The sequence below is a fragment of the Trachinotus anak genome, unplaced genomic scaffold, assembly GCF_046630095.1.
Source record: "Trachinotus anak isolate AG129_WGS33_773 ecotype Australia unplaced genomic scaffold, CSIRO_AGI_Tana_v1 ptg000019l, whole genome shotgun sequence".
Taxonomy (NCBI): domain Eukaryota; kingdom Metazoa; phylum Chordata; class Actinopteri; order Carangiformes; family Carangidae; genus Trachinotus; species Trachinotus anak.
The window spans coordinates 2095176-2113165 of record NW_027273870.1 but is presented as its reverse complement, the minus strand read 5'-3'; the positions used below and the strand labels follow the sequence as shown (position 1 = coordinate 2113165).

General features: G+C 43.2%; 1 protein-coding gene across 8 annotated transcripts in view; it reads left to right on the top strand.

Annotated features, from left to right (window-relative positions):
• Positions 1–14752, top strand: part of LOC139637167 (nucleosome-remodeling factor subunit BPTF-like) — a 40818-nt gene extending 26066 nt beyond the window's left edge. For 5 of the 8 annotated variants that reach the window (XM_071505768.1, XM_071505767.1, XM_071505766.1 and 2 more), the window contains 12 exons: positions 321–561; positions 919–1202; positions 1586–1699; positions 2136–2297; positions 2673–2755; positions 5467–5692; positions 5932–6254; positions 7155–7328; positions 8424–8616; positions 9229–9313; positions 11711–11897; positions 14233–14752. In XM_071505768.1, coding sequence (XP_071361869.1) covers positions 321–561; positions 919–1202; positions 1586–1699; positions 2136–2297; positions 2673–2755; positions 5467–5692; positions 5932–6254; positions 7155–7328; positions 8424–8616; positions 9229–9313; positions 11711–11897; positions 14233–14269 — 2109 coding nt within the window. In that variant the 3' untranslated portion in view covers positions 14270–14752. Of the gene's footprint in view, positions 1–320; positions 562–918; positions 1203–1585; positions 1700–2135; positions 2298–2672; positions 2756–5466; positions 5693–5931; positions 6255–7154; positions 7329–8423; positions 8617–9228; positions 9314–11710; positions 11898–13129; positions 14189–14232 lie in introns of those variants that run through there. The other 3 variants (XM_071505763.1, XM_071505765.1, XM_071505764.1) reach the window with 3 other exon arrangements.
• The last annotated feature ends 3238 nt before the right edge of the window (positions 14753–17990 follow it).

Genomic DNA, 17990 nt, shown 5'->3' with positions numbered 1-17990 from the left:
GATTCACCTCATGCACAGAGTCAGTCAATAACAATGACATTTGTTTTATCATTTTATGGTCTGTGCATATTATTTCTCTTTTTTCTATAATTAAACCAAGAGGAAAAACATATTAAAACAGATTCACCAACAGTTCATGTACAAATATGAACTCTTTAGAGCTAAAAAAAAATCCACTTTGAAAAAAAATAACTTTTTACTTTCCCAAATAACTGTACTATACAGTGTCTCACCTCAGCCAAATTATTCTGGATCAAACAGCACTACTCTGATTTATCCACCTACTAACAAGCCGCTCCTCTCTGCTCTGCCTCCTGCAGAAGCAGCAGGCTGGGTCGGGCGTGGATCAGCAGGCCGGGGTCGGCGGCGCCCAGCAGGCTCTGACAGTGATGGTTCAGGGACAGGGCCAGACCACCGGCCAGCTGCAGGTCATACCTCACGGGGTCACTGTCATCCCAGGGCCGGGGCAGCAGCTCATGCAGGCAGCGTTGCCCAACGGCCAAGTGCAGCGCTTCCTCTTCACCCCACTGGCCTCTGCTGCCACACCCACATCAAGTACAGGTATCACAAAAAAAAAAAAACACCAAGATCAGTTTTTATTCAGCTGTCTGCTGACTTTGAATCAAATAACTGAAAAAAAGTGAAAGATTGAATGTGAATTTTATGTTTTTCTATTGGGTGAGTAGCAGTTAACACACAATCACCTAGAGTGTTAAACTCCATCAGAAAAATCACTCTGGCAAAATGTCATGTCTTTGAAATAATTATAGGGCAGTATTCAGCTCACTCAGAACATTTTATCTATTTTCTACATTTTGCATTTAAAGTATTATAAAAACTCAGATTAGTTTTAAAGTCTGTGCATATCTGTCATGTTTCAGTCATTCATAAACCCCTCTCTCTGCTCTTTCCCTCCAGCCACCACAGTTCCCGGTCAGCCCAACTCCACCTCCACCAAAACCCCGGCCCAGCCCGCCCAGCAGGCAGCAGCCCCCGTCCAGGCAGGGGTGCCTCCACTGGCCACCACCAGCAGCCCTACTTCGGCCACCCCGCAGGGCCAGCTGCCCCCTCAGACGCCGGCCCACATGCCCATCCAGTCACCCACCCCGCTGCAGGTTAAAACACAGGGAGGAACTGCCCAGCTGCAGCTGCAGCAGACGCCGCAGCTCATCAGCATGTCTGGGCTGCAGCAGCAGGTACAGGTATGATTAGCAAAGAGACGTAGTGGTTGGTCCTGGAGAGTTAACATTACCTCAGTCCACCTGTAGTTCAAATGACCTTGACCAGATTAGCCAGTGAACACTCAGGTGAAGCTACACGGTGTCCAGCAGTAGGAGACGTTACTGTACTGGAGAATATAACTAGCTCTGTGTTAAGGCTAAAAAAAAAAAAAAAACACAGATCACACTGTGAACTGCTAATTTAATCTGTCTGGTCTAAACAGCGTCTGGATTCTGCACTAACAGCTTTGACCTCTGATGTAGCTGACGGTGTGATCTAACCCTCTAAATAAATGTACAACCAAAACCATGGTTTTCATTTCTGCTCTGTTCCATTCTGTGTGTCTTCTGTGTCGTGTCTCCAGGTGCTGGCTCAGCTGCAGGCCCAGCAGGGTGGAGGCTCTCTGCCACAGCACATCAAACTGCAGCTTCCTATCCAGATACAACAGACTGGGACCACCTCAGCTCAGGGAGGACAGGTAGTGCAGCAAGCCTGCTAAACTACACCCTAACTTTCCAAAGCGTTATGATCACAGTAAAATTAGAGGAAAACTAATGAGAAAATTAGGTTTTGTTTGTGTATTTTATTCTCTGGCTATCTTTTGCATATCAGATACAAAATGGATCATTTATAATCCATACATTTGATGACTGCACACAACAAAGTGTGTCATCAATATCACATCATTTGTAATATTTGTAACTGTAACTCTTTAACTGGTCGTTTTCTTGATAACAATCTTTGAAAACTTAATTCTCCCCCTTTAAACTGTTTCTCTGCATCTCTAATGATGTAACTGCCTGATATTTACCAAAACCAGAGTCTTTTTCTTTTTAATTTTGTAAATTACAATTATAGAAATCCAGCTTTATTCAAGGCATTAGGTGTTTATTGCACTCATGCTGTCTGCACAGATTGGGAACGTGGTGACCATCCAGGCAGCTTCTGTCCAGGAGCAGCTGCAGAGGATCCAGCAGCTCCGAGAGCAGCAGCAGCAGAAGAAGAGACAAGCCGCAGAGGCCAAGAGAGAGCAAGCCCTCAACGCAGCTAGCCAGAGCGACATCATTCAGAAACAGGTGTGTACGTGAGCGAGCATGTCGTAGCCGGGTCATCCATCTCTGTCCGTCTCCCTGCCATCAGTACATAAACAGTCACCATCCTGCAACCTCCAACTCTCCAAGAAGACTGGGTTTATTTTTACAGCCCTGCCCTGGTCTCTGTCTGTTGTGCTTAATATTGCCAATGCTACTCTGTGTGTGTGTGTGTGTGTGTGTGTGTGAGAGAGTGTGTGTTTTCACCTGTCACTACATGCATTCACTATTCTATTGATTCTACTGTATATGTGTGCATGTATGTTTCATGTGTAATCGTATCCTCTCAAAAACATAAATATCTCCTCTGTTGCGGAACGTGTGGTCTGCTCTGACGTCTCCCTGCGCCGTGTGATTCAGGTGGTGATGAAACAAAACGCTGTGATCGAGCACCTGAAGCAGAAGAAGACCATGACGCCTGCAGAGAGAGAAGAGAACCAGAGGTTTGTGTGTTTGCTTGACTTCAGAGGTGTCATTCTGGAAGGAAGGAGGTTTATTCTGACGTGTAGGAAGCGTTAGATAATAAGAATAAACCCACTGTGGCAACATGTTTTTGATGCAGCAGACAGTAACAACATAGAAAATAAGTTTAGGGTCATCATCGTGGGGCGGTCCTGCGTCTTTGCAGAGGGAAGAGTAACCTTATCGCTCAGGCCGTCTATATGCTTATTCTCTCCTGTCTCCATTTGACTTTGATTCAGCGCCACGCTGGGTGGTACTACACAGCATGGGAGCTTTTGGGTGTGGAACCACCAACAGCTGCACGTCCTCACTGTGACCTTACGAGCATGAACACAAAGACAAATCCATTTATAAATGAGAGGAGTTGTACAATGAAATGACACCAGGGATGTAGCAAGTTAACTTTTATTTAAATAATCTCCCAGCTTTTTTCTTTGTAGCTTCCCTCTGAGTACATTCTGTCTTAAAAGGACAGAAAATAATCATCTTTTTCAAATTTTACAATAAAATTAAATGATCTCACTTTTATTACTAATATTACATGGGTTGATTCTGAGATACTGATTGTCTTCATCACTCCAGAGTCCAGTACAACTCTTTGTATCCTGGCACTGTTTTATCAGAGGCCAGGAGTTATTTCCAGTGTTACAGGTACAGTCGTTACCAAGCGACTGTCCAAACGTCTTTATAGCAGAGATGTTTGTTAGCTCAGTGTTACCATAAAAAAGGTGCTGTTTTATTTTATAAGACGAGTTCAGACAGCTACCACCTCTATAAACACCAACAATAAAATCTATGAAAACAAACCCAGTAGTGGAACGTTTAGAGAGACCTGTTCCCTCCCTTCCTTCCTCCCATCTTCATATGCTGTAGATAGATTATACTCTGACCTACAGTTGACTCTGACAACCCCGTGTTTATGTCCACAGACGGTGTGTCAACACTGTTCCCATTCACACAGACCTGAAATACCAAACCCAGACTAGCGTGACATCAATACAGCAGCTCTGTCTGTTGTCTCTGTCTCTCTGCTTACTTTTCGTCCTTCTTTCCATTTCTTCATGTCATCCTTTTCTCTCGCTCTTCCGTCAAAACACGACTCCGTCAGTGAGAACCTGGAGCTCTGACATCGGCTGTGTTGGCGTGTCCCGTTTCATTTGTCTCCTCCACTTTCACGCTGCATTTGCAGTGTGTATTTCAGCGCCCTGGCCCGTCTTTGACCTCAGCTGTCGTGGATGCGTTTGTGTGTCATTCACACAAACGTGCAGTGGACGATTTTCAATCTTAGTTGTGAATGTTAGCGAACAGCAGTGAACATACGGTGGACGCAGAGCCATAAATTACCTAGATTTACATAGAAGTCATACACTGACTGTCTTTATCTGCATCTGTATCTTCTAGATTTTCAATTTCCTCAATCCTCATTTCTTAATATTTCTTGTGCATCCTCTGGATTTCCGGGAAGTTCTATCACCACAGAGTAACAGGACCTTACACACAGCCTTGAATCCCCTTATGCTTTTTAACTTGATGGAATTTGTGTGTATGAATCCTCTTCCTGCCTTTCCCATGTTTACAAGAGCAGTGTGGCTTCCCAGTCGTCCTCTATCTGTCCATCTCTCACCGTACTTCTCCTCCATCTCTCAGCTCCACTCCCTGCTACTTAAGGGAGTCTCACACAAATAAACACTGGACGACCACATACCCCTCTGACATCTGTAAGACACGTGGCCCAGTAACACAACTAGGGGACTAGGAATGATGGCACAAAAGTTTCTACTTTACTCTTACTTCACTTTTAGGAAGCAGCCAAGGTATGTTCAGGATTTCAAATGATTGTGTGATTCATTTGTCAAGTCATGCAGAAAGTGTTCACACAGCCCCGAAGTGTTTCCGAGCAGCACTAGTAGAAATTGTTGGGGAAAGCAATTTGTTTTTCCACGATTTAGTTTTCTTGTTTTTTTGCATTTTAGCTCTTATTTAATAGATCACAGTGGAGAACAGACAGATTTAGAGCCAGATAGAGACGAGATACAAGAAAAGTCCAGAACCAGAGTAAAAAACCCAGGACTTTGTAGTCACATAACTTACACAACCACCAGAATGCCTCAAGGACCTGTGCTGAGAGAAATGCTCTCATTGTTCATTGACACGCACTGCCATTTCTTACATGTGGAAAACTAGATGTTCACGTTTTTGAAGTAGCCAATAGTCGTGCCGGTTGTACTTTCTGAAACATTGAAGCATTGTTTGGCTTAATATGCGGCTCCTTCCCACTGGTGTGTCGGAGGGATAACTTTCTTCCTCTGTGACTTTGACTGTGCTGGCTTTCTGAATTCAAGATTCAGATCTGTGATAATCCTTTCCCTCCCTGCTCTTTTATCCTTCTCCTCTCTCAGCAGGAGTATTATTTGTCTTTTATTCCTTTAAAATACCCTGAACGGACCACAGCCCTATTTCACATGGGTCCTCATTAGATCCAGCAGGCCTGTTCCTCGAGCTGTGTTTTTAGGTTTGACCATGATTTTTTTTTTTTTTTTTTTCCTAATGCGTTCACCCTCAGTATACACTGCTTCACAATTCCATACAATTAACATTTGTGATCCACTGTAAGTTTTAAAAAGGTCAGGAGGATAAAGAGTCTGAATGGAGCCCTTTCTCATATTCCCGTCTCCTTTTTGTGTCTGTCCAGAATGATTGTATGCAACCAGGTGATGAAGTACATCCTGGACCGGATAGACAAGGATGAGAGGCAGGCGGCCAAGAGGAGGAAGAAGGAGGAGGTGGTGGAGGCGAAAAGGAGGTTGGCCAACGCCAGCAAGCTCTCCTCGCTCCTTTACCGGCACAAAGAGAGCCTCAAGATGGAAATCCTGAAGAAGCGAGCGCTTCTCGACAAGGAGCTGCAGCTAGAGGCCCAGGTATGGAGGAAGGAAGGGAGGGAGGGAGGGATGGAGGGACACAAAAATATTTCTTGAAAAGAGTGGAACCTCTGAAGGAGGGACATTTAATAAAATGATTAAATCGCTTTGATTTTGGAAAAATGCGTCACATACTCATTACTCAGGTTAAGAAATGATTGTACATGTGTAGTATGATGACTGGCATTGGAAACTGTCTGTTTTATTTTGACTCCTTCTGTCTGGACACGACTCCTCAGGAGGAGCTGAAGCGGGACCTGTTGCGGATGCGGAGGGAGAAGGAGAGGGCTCAGGCTGCAGCCCAGCAGGCGGCCCAGGCCGCGGCAGCCGCTGCCCACAACCAGCAGCAGCACACGGCGGCAAACGCACATGGCATCGCCGCCCAGCACCACCACACCACAACCGTCACCCCCGCACACAAACGGAAACGGGAGGAGGAGAAGGAGACTGCACCGTCGGCGAAGTCCAAGAAGAAGAAGATGATCTCGACGACGAGTACGAAGGAGAACAAGAAGGACACCAAGCTCTACTGCATCTGCAAGACGCCCTACGACGAGACCAAGTACGATCACGTTCACTTTGAATACTCACGTCAAACACTTATTCTCCAGTAGGGAAGCAGGCGTGACTGCAACATTTAAACACACTTTTAAACAAAGAACAACTGCTGCTCTTTTTCAACACAGGAACTTCTCCAAGAACCTTCAGTTCCCGTTTTGGTTCCTGCATTTTAATTCTTTACTCCAAAAAAAAAAAAAAAAAACAGCTCCCAATGTTGTACTTAATAATAGTCCAGGGACTACTGGGTTGCAGCAACATTTGTAGAGCATTCTTTAAAAATGTGAAGAAGCACAGGTTGTAGAATTCAGTACAAGAGATGGATTTATGTTTTAAGGTATTGATGTGTAAACATCAGTAATGTTGCTTGTTATTTGCTGACGAGTCTAAAAAGACTTAAACTTATTGTGGTCACATTCTAAAGCAAAACAAAAAAAAAAGCAAATCCCTGCATCTTACCTTTCCTCCATCTTTTCCACTATGTCCCCTTTTCTGACATCAGTTCACACATCACACAAACTCATCTCAAACAAAAGCTTCTCTGTTCATTACCTAATTTGCCTGATCGACAAACTTCTACAGATGTGGTGGAAACAAATACAAATACTTTATGGGACTCTGAGTTCCTGTCTGTCCTTGCATCACACCCACAATTGAAATCATCCATTGGCCAGTTACAGTCACTAAGCTTTAAAAACTCCACTCACTATTTAACAAAGGAGTCATTAAATGAGAATCAGATTCCAGTAAAGATCAAACCTTTTCTTTCCAACATTAACAATCTAATTATTAAAAAAAAAAAACACAGCACAGTTTTGTATATTTTACAACAATGATAAAATAAATTTGACTCCCTGTAAACCAGCCGTGAAACATTAGCGTTAACACCTTTGTTTCTCTAAAGGTTCTACATCGGCTGCGACCTTTGCACCAACTGGTATCACGGCGACTGCGTGGGCATCACGGAAAAGGAGGCCAAGAAAATGGACGACTACATCTGCGTGGAGTGTAAAAGGGGCCAGGAGGGCAGCACGGAGGAGTTGTACTGCATCTGTCAAACACCATACGACGAGTCCCAGTAAGCAGTTGCAGCTGTTTGTGTGTGAATGTGTGTTTGGGGTGGGAGGGAAATGGAGCATCCAGAGAAAACCCACGCAAGCATCAGGAGAACATCAAGGTCTCCACACAGAAAGGAGGCAGCTGGTCAGTAGACTGAAAGCCACAACCTTTTTTGCTGCTAGGTCATAGAGCAAACCACCAGGCCACTGCGCCGCCCTTTAAACTCCTAAACTAATTCTCAGACATTTTGGTTCTTCTTCACTTCTTCTTCTTCAGGGCCTGAATTCTTTTTGAACCGTTCCTTCCTTTACAAGTGAGAATGAACTAAAAGCTGTTGTTGCAGCAGAGAATCCTCAGTCTTTCCTCTTAACGTTGCGTATCTCCTCACTAGCTTCCTGAATATCCCGATCAGACATCTGTCAGTGCCGCATAAACCCTCCTTGCAAAGTGCCTCAGTCCTGCTCCATCGAGCTCCTGAGCACCTCATCATCTCTGCACGCCATTAGACTGGATGAGGAACTCGGTTATTAATCGGTTATTAATCTGACAAAGCAAGTTGTCCACTTTATCGATAAAGATGACAGAAGGCCTCAGTGGCAACAGCAAGAAGTGCTGGTACAAGCTTCTCGCCTTCTCTCACATACTTATAGGTCAAACTGGCAGCAGTGATGGTGAAGAATGTGGCGTCTGACACAGCTGCAACTGCCATGGTTTTCCATTCTCAAAGAGGTCAAATACCAAAGCACATGCTGGAGCTCTCAGGCCAGTAAAGAGCTCTGGTCTTAAGACAGGTGGGAACGCACATTTTTTTGAGTGCTCGCTTCCCACCATGTCTTCAAAGGACACAGACGCTCCATGTTGGCCAGTTTGCTCTCCACCTTCTTGAAGTTCTTTATATCCCTCCTTGGTGGCTGATTCACAGTTGCAGGTTTTCCATTATGAGCTTAGGGTTAGGTCTCAACATCTGCTCATCCAAAAACCTCAGCAGGACCTTCTCCAAATTTGAATTCGATCAGATGACTGGGATTGTGAGGATAGCACAAATTTATGCATAGAACTGAAATGCAAATGGCCCAGAATCACAAGTAAAAGTCACAACTTTGTGTCTCCCCAGGTTCTACATCGGCTGCGATCGGTGTCAGAACTGGTACCACGGTCGCTGTGTGGGCATCCTGCAGAGTGAGGCCAACCACATCGATGAGTACGTGTGCCCACAGTGTCAGTCGACGGAGGACGCCATGACGGTCTTCACTCCGCTCACCGACAAGGACTACGAGGGTCTGCGGAGAATCCTGCGTTCCTTACAGGTAAACAGGAGACAGACAATTACTGCACGTGCTGAAAAGATCATTTAATTTTAGTCCAGTTCTTTGTGGCCCCGCTAAGAAAGAAACTAAACTAAATTCTGCAAACCAATAAGCTGAATAAAACCTCCATGCACCGTATACACAATCTCTCTCAGCAGCAGCTGGAGCAGCAGAAACAGAGTAGTGGTCTTTTTATTACCGGCCATAGACTTAGCACCAACACAGCTCCTTGTCGCCCCACTACAGTGTAAAAGCAGCAAACAAAAGTCCTCTGTGTGGGACTTATCTGATGGGTTTGGGTCCCCAGAGCGCTACTTGGACAGCTGCCTGGCCTCAGCTTTTTTTTTTTTTTTTTTAGCTTTCCTTTCTCTTCTCTTCCTCCTCCTACCTCTTCTCCCCTAATTTTCTCCTCCTCTGTCCAGTGGTTTGTATGTGTGAGAGACTAGAGAGAGAGAGAGAGGGAGGGAGATGGGGAAGAGAGCGAGAGATAACATCTGTGTTGACCCACCTGCTTCCAGTGTCATTTTCACGGTGCTGTTTGTTTTTCTTCATCGGTTTCAGCTTTCTCAAGTGTCTTGTCTTTCTCTTCATCCCTCCCTCCCTCCTCTGCAGGCACATAAAATGGCGTGGCCGTTCCTGGAGCCAGTGGATACAAATGACGCCCCAGACTACTACAGGGTCATCAAGGAACCAATGGGTGAGTGGAGGAAATGTTCAAAGGCCTTGTCCACATAACACAAATGAACACAACAGTGAATACTGACGACAGGCTTTGTGACCGAGCGTCACCCAGCTACTGTGCGTCCAGGTCAGCAGCTGCTCTGGATCCAGGCCTCCTCTGTGCTCCTTGTGCCACCGAGGGCCTGCATTTGTTGAGCATTTTAAGCTTTTTCATTTTGAGCTTTTTCTCACTTTTCTGCGTTTGATGACGACTCTGTTTTATTATCCCTGACCCGCTCAGGGTCAACCCGCTTGAAATAAAATCCCCATCACTGAGGAAAATCTTGAAATCAAAATATACAAATCTAAAGTACCATACAACTGTTGCATGTTTTAGCTCATTTACTTAAAATTGCATGTGCTTAGGTGGTGATTATTTTTTCTTATTCATCAGTTTTTGAAGTTGAACAATGAGCTTTAACTAACTCGGTTTCCTTTCAGTTTTATCTGTCGCTGCAGTTTTATTTAGTTCAACTTGAGTGTTTGTTTTTACCTCCCGAATAAAGATACACATCATTATTATTTTTTATCTAATTTTAAATTATTTTTACTTATATTTTATCTGTTATTTGTGGCGTGTGTTGTTGGGTGTGTCGTCTGGTATATATGACCACACCAAGACAATTTCCTATCAACTGTGATGTTGAAATGGCTATAATAATAAACTTAGACTTAAACTTGAACTTTATAAATGATTTTTTTTTTTTTAAAACATGTAAAATAAATAAAAAAATCATTCTCCCATGGACCAGTGTTGGCAGCAAACAACGCGAACAGTGCTGCTTTAGCTCTTTGTGTCTGTTTGCTGTCGAATCAGACGTAAGACGCTTTATCTTCACATCTTTACATTGTGGACTGTTGGTCGAGCAAAATGAACAACCAGACAACTTTAGGCTTTTGCAAATTGTCAGAGACAATTTTCACTATTTTCTGACATTTCACAGTTAAGATACATGAATAAGGGATCAAAAATATATATTGATTATATCATACTAAATAGCTGCTGTTGGACACAATACAAACTATTACAGGGAGCTATTAAAGGAGCCAGGCAGCTCCTCAGACTCATTGGCCTTATGAATTTTAATGTCAACATACCTTTCACTGTTGTACTTTGTGGCTGTGTTATGTAGGAAAACATCAGATTGTGAGTTGTGAATCAGCAGATACTTAATACTGATATAAGATATTCTGAGTGGGATTGGGAGCAGCCCTTATTCCAGGGATCAGATTGCCTCAGTCGTACTGTTTTCATTTTGTAATTGCTTTAGGCATTGGACGTAACACCCAGGCTCTATATCTTCAACATTAAAACACAGCCGCCAGGAGGCCAGCAGGGAGGAAGCCCTCCAACTCAGATCAAACCGGCCATGTAAACGGGGACTTTCGTCAACAGGGCCTTTTTGAACTTCCACACAAACAAACCGTTAATGAGCTGGTCCGGCTCTGCTGGGCTCCCTGTGGAAACAGGACCAGCCCCACACTCGGCTCCTGTTGGCCCGGTCCTGGAAAGCCTCCCCTCTCCCTTCCACCGCAAGAAAAAGAGCTTGTTGATTTTCAGAAAATAAAAAGAGCATTTGGCGAGTGTAGCTGCAGCCGTTGGTAGTTTTTGGAGGGTTTCGAGATGAAATCTGATGACAGAGAAGAAGGAGGTCTTTGATATTGACCATGAGGTTTGTAAGCCTCTGGCCAGCTGGGTGGGGGTTAAGGAGGTTAAGAGTCGGATATGTTTGTTTAAAACGCAGCCCCGGGGACGCCGTGCAGAGCAACCCACCGGCAGCAGCAGATTATATGAAGCCTCAGCTGCTGCCAGTTAGCTCCCTCTCTAACTCAATCTGATTTTTTTTTTCAGTATCTAACTTGGTTGAACCAGGTTAGTAACACTGAAAGCTCCTTTTCAAGAGAGACCTAGACTCCTATTCACTGAACTCTCAAAGGTTCCATTAATTTTGTGTGGATTTTTTTTTTTTTTCCTTCTCAGGAATGACACTCGGATAATGAAGGTCTCCTCAGGAATGACAAACCGGTCAGATCTCAGTGACTGATCCGAGAGGCTGAGTAGATGGAGGTTAAAGCTGGCAGAGGCTCTGGATTTTTGCTGTCACATATAAAGTGATGAACTGTGCTCCCAGGAAACATATTTGAAAGTCTGTCAAAGACATACCACATAAGCTGCAATTACTTTGGCGCAGACATGCTGATCCGATCAACAAAGCTGATTAGAAAAACCATTTATCTGCTGCTTCCGCATATATGAAGTTTGTCTCTGGCAAGATCTCGCAATTAAGTTTCTAGGGTTTGTTTTATTCTTTTCTCTTACATACTGTACATACAAGCTTTAACCAAATATTTTTTTTTTTTTTTTTTTTCTCAGACCTTTCCACCATGGAGGAGAGGTTACAGAAGCGCGAGTACGTGAAGCTGACAGAGTTCGTAGCGGACATGACCAAAATCTTCGATAACTGCCGCTACTACAATCCCAGTGACTCGCCGTTCTACCAGTGTGCCGAGATTCTGGAGAACTTCTTTGTCCAGAAGCTCAAAGGCTTCAAAGCCAGCAGGTAAGAGGGGTAGATGATGATGATGATGATGATGATGGTGATGATGGTGATGATGAGCAGTGATTAGAAAAAGAAATGGCAGCTGGTGACTTTGAGGAACTAGAGAATAGTGAAGTCCCTGAGTCGTAGAGCATCCGCCCTGCTGAATGAAGTGTGCTTAAGAAAAAGGCCAAGTCATTAGCGGCTCCAGCTGTGCCGCTGTCTGACCCCTGACCTCCCTGGAGGTTTGATGGAAGCAGACTTTCTCCAGAAAGAGCAATAAAATTTAACTTCTTATGGAAAAGCATATTTTTCAGACACTAGAGTTCATCGACTCCTCCTCTTTGATTTCCTGGGTCACCATCTTGTGTTTCTTCCAGGCCTTTCTGTCATCCACCGCCTTTTTTTGGAGGGGGGTTTGGGAGGGGGGTCAGGATTGAACGCTCACAGAAGGCTAGTTCTGTCTCTGGAAGCAGTCGGCATAAAACACAGATTTTGAGAGTAATGTGTACCGTTCGTATCATTTTAAAAGCCCCGTTTGTTTGCACCATTGAAGTGTTTCGTATCGTGAGCTTTTCTGAGCGTTCAGTCACGCCCTCGTCCCTTCTCCTCGTTTCACACACATTCAGGCTTCAGTCAGCTGATTTTTACACCCATAACAACACGTCCGCTTCAGCTTTCACTGTGTCGTGAAGGTGCGTTTTCTTTTTGTTTTCAGTGGCTTTACAGGCTGTGAAACCAGCCCAATAAAAAGCCAAGGTTTTCAGGCCTATTTGGTTTCAGGCTGAGAGTTAGAGACTCATTTCAGCAGCTGTTCCTGCACAGTTGAGCTTTTATAACGACAATGCTGCAGCCTCGTGCTTGGTTACGCCTCCAGACTCACCTCACTGCATTGCCCTGCGCTGCGTGATGTGATTTGCTTCGGGTGGATGCACACTACAAGATTTGGCAATATTTAGTTGCAGTTGGGTTCATTTTATATGTGTGTATCATGGTTTGATTTAGCTTTACTTTATTGATCTGTTATGTTTGTTTACTGGAGATGAAGCTGAACATTTCATGGTGTCTGAAGAGGATGTGTTGGTAGTGTATCTTGTCTCTATGAACTTTTCAGCTCTGATGTTTTGATAAGTTCAGTAAGTCTTGTGGTTTGCATCCAGCTTTTTGTGCCTAAAACGGTGATGTGCTTCACCCGCATGTATTTACACCATCCATTCTCCCTCTCTCTCTCTCTCCCTCTCCCTCTCTTGCAGATTGTGATGTCAAACTCCTGGGTGCCCGGGTCACTTAAAAAATAATACAAAATAATTAAAAAAAAAAAAAAAAAAAAAAAATATATATATATATATATATATATATATATATATATATATATATATATATATATATATATATATATATATATATATAAATATATAAAATTCACTATCCCGGGTGTTGCTGTTTTTACTTGTTTAAAACAGCATTAAAACTTTGTAAGAAAGTGCATATATTAAACCACACTGTAGGTGTGGTCCTTTTTTATTTTAGAAGCAAAGGAAAAAAATAAAAAAGTTTCTACTGTCTAATAATGGCAGCCATGTTGGTAACACAAAGCATTCAAGGGAAAATGTATTTTCTTACACTTCTTGCAACAGATGACTGATATTTTGTTTATGTCTGAGTTGGATATAAGGCAAAATATGAAGTTTAGCTGAGTTTGTCATTCTCTTTCTTCAACTTTGGAAAAACAAAACTGTCGATTTTTATTGTGAAATCTCAAGTTCCTCAATCACAGATACACACAGATAACTTATCTTTTAATTTGACAGAACTGTTGTTTATTGTATTGGTCATAACATGCTGCAGCAGAACATTTTACCTCATTTCTTAGCCGAGAATTTTTAAAAAAAAAAAGCATGCAACATTTCTTAGTTTCTTTTTATTGGCTGTACCCATGTATAATGTTATTTTATGTGCATATTCTATCTTTTTGTGAAGGACTATTTTTATGCTCTAAAGGAAATAATGGTAGGAACTGTAAAAATAGATTGGAGAAAATCTAGTTTAGCTTTCCTGTTCTAAATATGGCAAGCTCGGCAGTCTCCAGTTAAAAACAAAAAGCCCTTGTATATACACTGTTGGGCCAACATCACATCATACACTTCGATAACATTTCACCAACATGGCTGCTTGGTCTATGTCAAAGTGTCTGACCCACTGGCATCCAATACATGTTTTTGTTTTGTTTGTTTTGTTTTTTTTTTGTATTTTCCTTAGTGCATATTTTTGTCATATTGTAAAGCTTTTAATAAAAAAAGAAACGAAAAGAAGTTTTCCAACTGTTTCTTCCTCCTCTCTTTGCCCGTCTCTGTAGGTCTCATAACAACAAACTACAATCAGCAGCCTCTTAGCTCCCTCCTAAAAAAACAACCAAGTGTCAAAAAGACAAGGCTTGTGGTTTCCTCTGAATGATTAAGCCCTGTGGTCCCAGTCAGGCTGCACCTGAACCTGAGCCCTCTCTAGAGGAGCGCACACAGAGTGTCACAGAGCCCAGCCTCCAACACCTCCACTGCAGTGCTGAGGCGGGGGGGGGGGGGGGGTGATTTCAAAGTCCAAAGCATCAGTGGGACATAATGACAGAGAAGTCTCACCTTCAGGCCGCGGACTCTGTTTGGCAGCCTGTTTCATCCCAGCCAGCCGTCCCTACCACCGCAGCCCCTTGGTGAGAAGAGGGGGGGTCCAGATGGGGAAAGAAAGATGGCAGATAAGATTTATAAGTTGGCTGGTTGGATGTGCGGCAGCAGCAGTGAACTCAAAAAGATATGTGCTCATTCTGTAGCCGGTCGCTATTTTTCTGTGTGTGTCGGCTTTGCTCTCCGCACCCGGAGGTTCAACCTTCATGTCATCCTGTCTCCGTCTTCATGATGCAAACATCTCATTTAAGCTTAGTCACCGCTCCAAATGGAAATGGCTTCGAGAGTGCACAGAAACGCCCTGTTCATGCTTAACGTCAGGCTAATTATGCAGGATCTGCACACGTCACATCCATGTACAGTAGGTCTGAGTTCATTCTAATCAGATTTAACAACAGCATTTTTATTGGTGCTGTAGGAGTGTGCAGAACTCCTCTTCATTCACCAGGAAAAGTCACCCCACTGAAAACAGTCCGTTTTCAGGTCCTGGTTTATTCAGCTTTTCTTGGGTGAATATGCAGCATCACCTGACCACACTATGACTTTACCCTCAGGTGTGTTCGAAGCCTGGACCAGGCACGACGGATCTGAGTGTCTGTGAATGGTGACGTTTCATTTACATTCCCTGTCACGGCAGCCTGACGATGAGACGCCTCATTGATCAGAGAAGCTGAGTTTAAAAAAGTTTTCTGTCAAGATTAACGTCACCGTGTTTGGGTGCTGACAGCACTGGCTCAAGTATTTCAGTGGGGTCTCAATTTTGTTACCTTCACCTGAGACAACCAGAGCACCCCCACCCCCCACCCCACCCCACCCCACCCCCCCAACATCATGCCCTTCTTCTGACCTTTTCTCTTTCTGTGTTTTTCTGAAATGGAAGTGAAGAATGTTCACTTGTTCTGACCTCCTTTAAACGTGACCTTTGGGAGGAGGTCAAGGACAAGCAGCGATGTAAAGAGTCAGTTCGGCCTTGAGGGAGGGGGGCAACTCGGACGAGGCTTAAATAACTCACATGTACTGTACCTCCCTCCGTACACACACTGTCTCCTCTCCTCTGTCTCTGTTTCTGTCAGTGGCTGAGTCTATTACCCCCCCCCCCCACCCCCCCCCCCCCCCCCCCCCCCCACCCCCCCCCCCACCCCCCCTCCAGCCCTCCACCCCTTATCTATCAGCCACTTCTTCCAGTATATTTCATTGAAGTTGACAGGTTGGCTCACATATGTCTCTCAACTCACTCAAAGCGTGGTTAAGTAATTGGATAATGGACTTTTCCACTCAGCATCAGCTCAGTTATGTTGCGGTTTGTGGCAGCATGTCTGGGAGTAAACTTTGAGTGGGGACTGGGGAGTCTTTGTACCGTGGGGTTTGTATGAACATTTTATAGCTGCATTTTTAGCATATTTGGGAACATTTTTGTAATGTGTGATTATCATTTTTGTAGGAGGGGAGCAGTCTCAAGACACAGTTACAGTTGTCTCTAAGTTAATGTGGAAAACAATTTCAAATTAAACGTTTCAGTTTCAATCATTAAGTTTTTTTTCTGTGTAAGAGTTGAGAGATAATGTAGCGTCTGTCTTCTTTTCTGTATTTGTGTGTCTTTCACACAAAGATCTGTCTCTTTGTAACCTGATGATAATGTGTTTCATCCACTGTTTGTAATCTCTATTGTATATTATCGCTGTCCAAATATGTAGAAATAAAAGATTTTTAGAGCAGTAGAAACTTTTATTTTTCACTCTTTGAACCAGCAGCTAAGCCCGCCTGTATATTTTAACTGTCTATTTTTTCTCTTTAATTGAAGTGAACTCTACATTTAAGTGAAATTGCCCTTTATATTAAAAGTGCTGCATATTGTGAGCATAAAGGTTTTGAATGAGGTAGAGTGACACAGTAACTCTTGTAAAGAGTTTTTTTTTTTTTTTTTCATTTTTTTGTAAGAAACCAACCGGTTCAGCATAACTTCTATATTGACATTGCATTTCTTGTATTATTTATTCATATCAATGAAAAGTTCTCAGTTTTTTGAGTAATGTTGAAACAACGAAACTGCAGATAAAAAGTACTCTATGTTTTTAACAGATTGTGGCAACTCTGAAGAGATTCTCTTTTGTACTGGATAGGACATTTCATCCTAGATAATAAAGTAATGTTTTTGACACCAGTTTGGAAAAGAGTTGTGTTTTCTTCAGTTGCCTCTGCTCATTACAGACACATTACCTCAGCATTCAGGGTTATCCGCTGTGTTATTACACAATGTCTGCATTCTGATATTGTAAGGAAATTTCTTTACATGGCGCCTTTCAAGAGCAGACAACATGTACATGGTATAAAAGGAAGTAAATAGAAATACTTTTTTTTTTAATGCAAAGGCAAGTGTAAGAGCAGATCTTTAATGTAGGCAGGTGTCGGACACTGCAGAGTCAAATCTCTAGAATCCTGAACTGGATCTTGATTTTAGAGGGAAACAGTGACAAGACCTTTTAGATGACCTGGTTAAAAATTCACCTGCGGCATTGTGGGTGGCTTATGAGCCAGGGTTAGGGATGGTTTGCAAAGGCTGGAGAAGAGAGCGTTACACCTGATGAGACAGGATGAAATAAAGGCAAGAGTCTAGTAACATTTCTCAGCTGGAAAAGACAAAACAAATCAAGCATTTTACATGTTTTCAGATGATGACCATGAACTGCAACATCCCAAGTTCAAGTCAGGGACCTTTGTTGTATTTCATTCTCCTCCATTTCCTGTAAACTTTACAACCAGTAATAAAAATGCCCTGAAAATACTTCAGAAACTAACTTGTTATCTGCCGTAGAGGAAGCATATACACAGCAAACAGAACAGGACCCAGGACAGAACCTTGGGGGACACCTCAATACAGATTAAATGGCATCGTGCTAACTTCATATTTGTTCGTATTACTTTACATATCTTAAAAGAAAATATGTTGAGAGAACTGCACAGCAACAAAGCAGGATTACCAACCTTCCTGCCTCCCATGGCCCCAGACCAAAGGTTCACCATGAGGCTCCATCATGTAAAGGGGTCCTGAGTGAAATGTTATTTCAGTCTATGAATATTATGCATTTTATTATATAAATTTACATTTATTCCAGTTCAACAACTGAATTACCAACACATACACGATGCACAAGGAATGGGAGAAATGCCTGCAAAGCAAGTTCAAACCTTAGCTCACCTCTCGTCAATTATCTTGAGCTTTCAGGGAGAAGTGCTTTGAGGTGGCTGAAGGACAAGGTCGTAACCCCCATACAAACCCATGCAAACTCTCCCTGTGATCAAATTACCAATGTGACACACAAGAGCCACCTCTGAGGTCGACCTTTCTCTCTCCTCTCACACCCTTCTCTCCCACCTCCCCCTCTAATTGCTAAATGAATCCAGAGGGTCACGGAGACGCACGTGACCACAAACCCAGAGT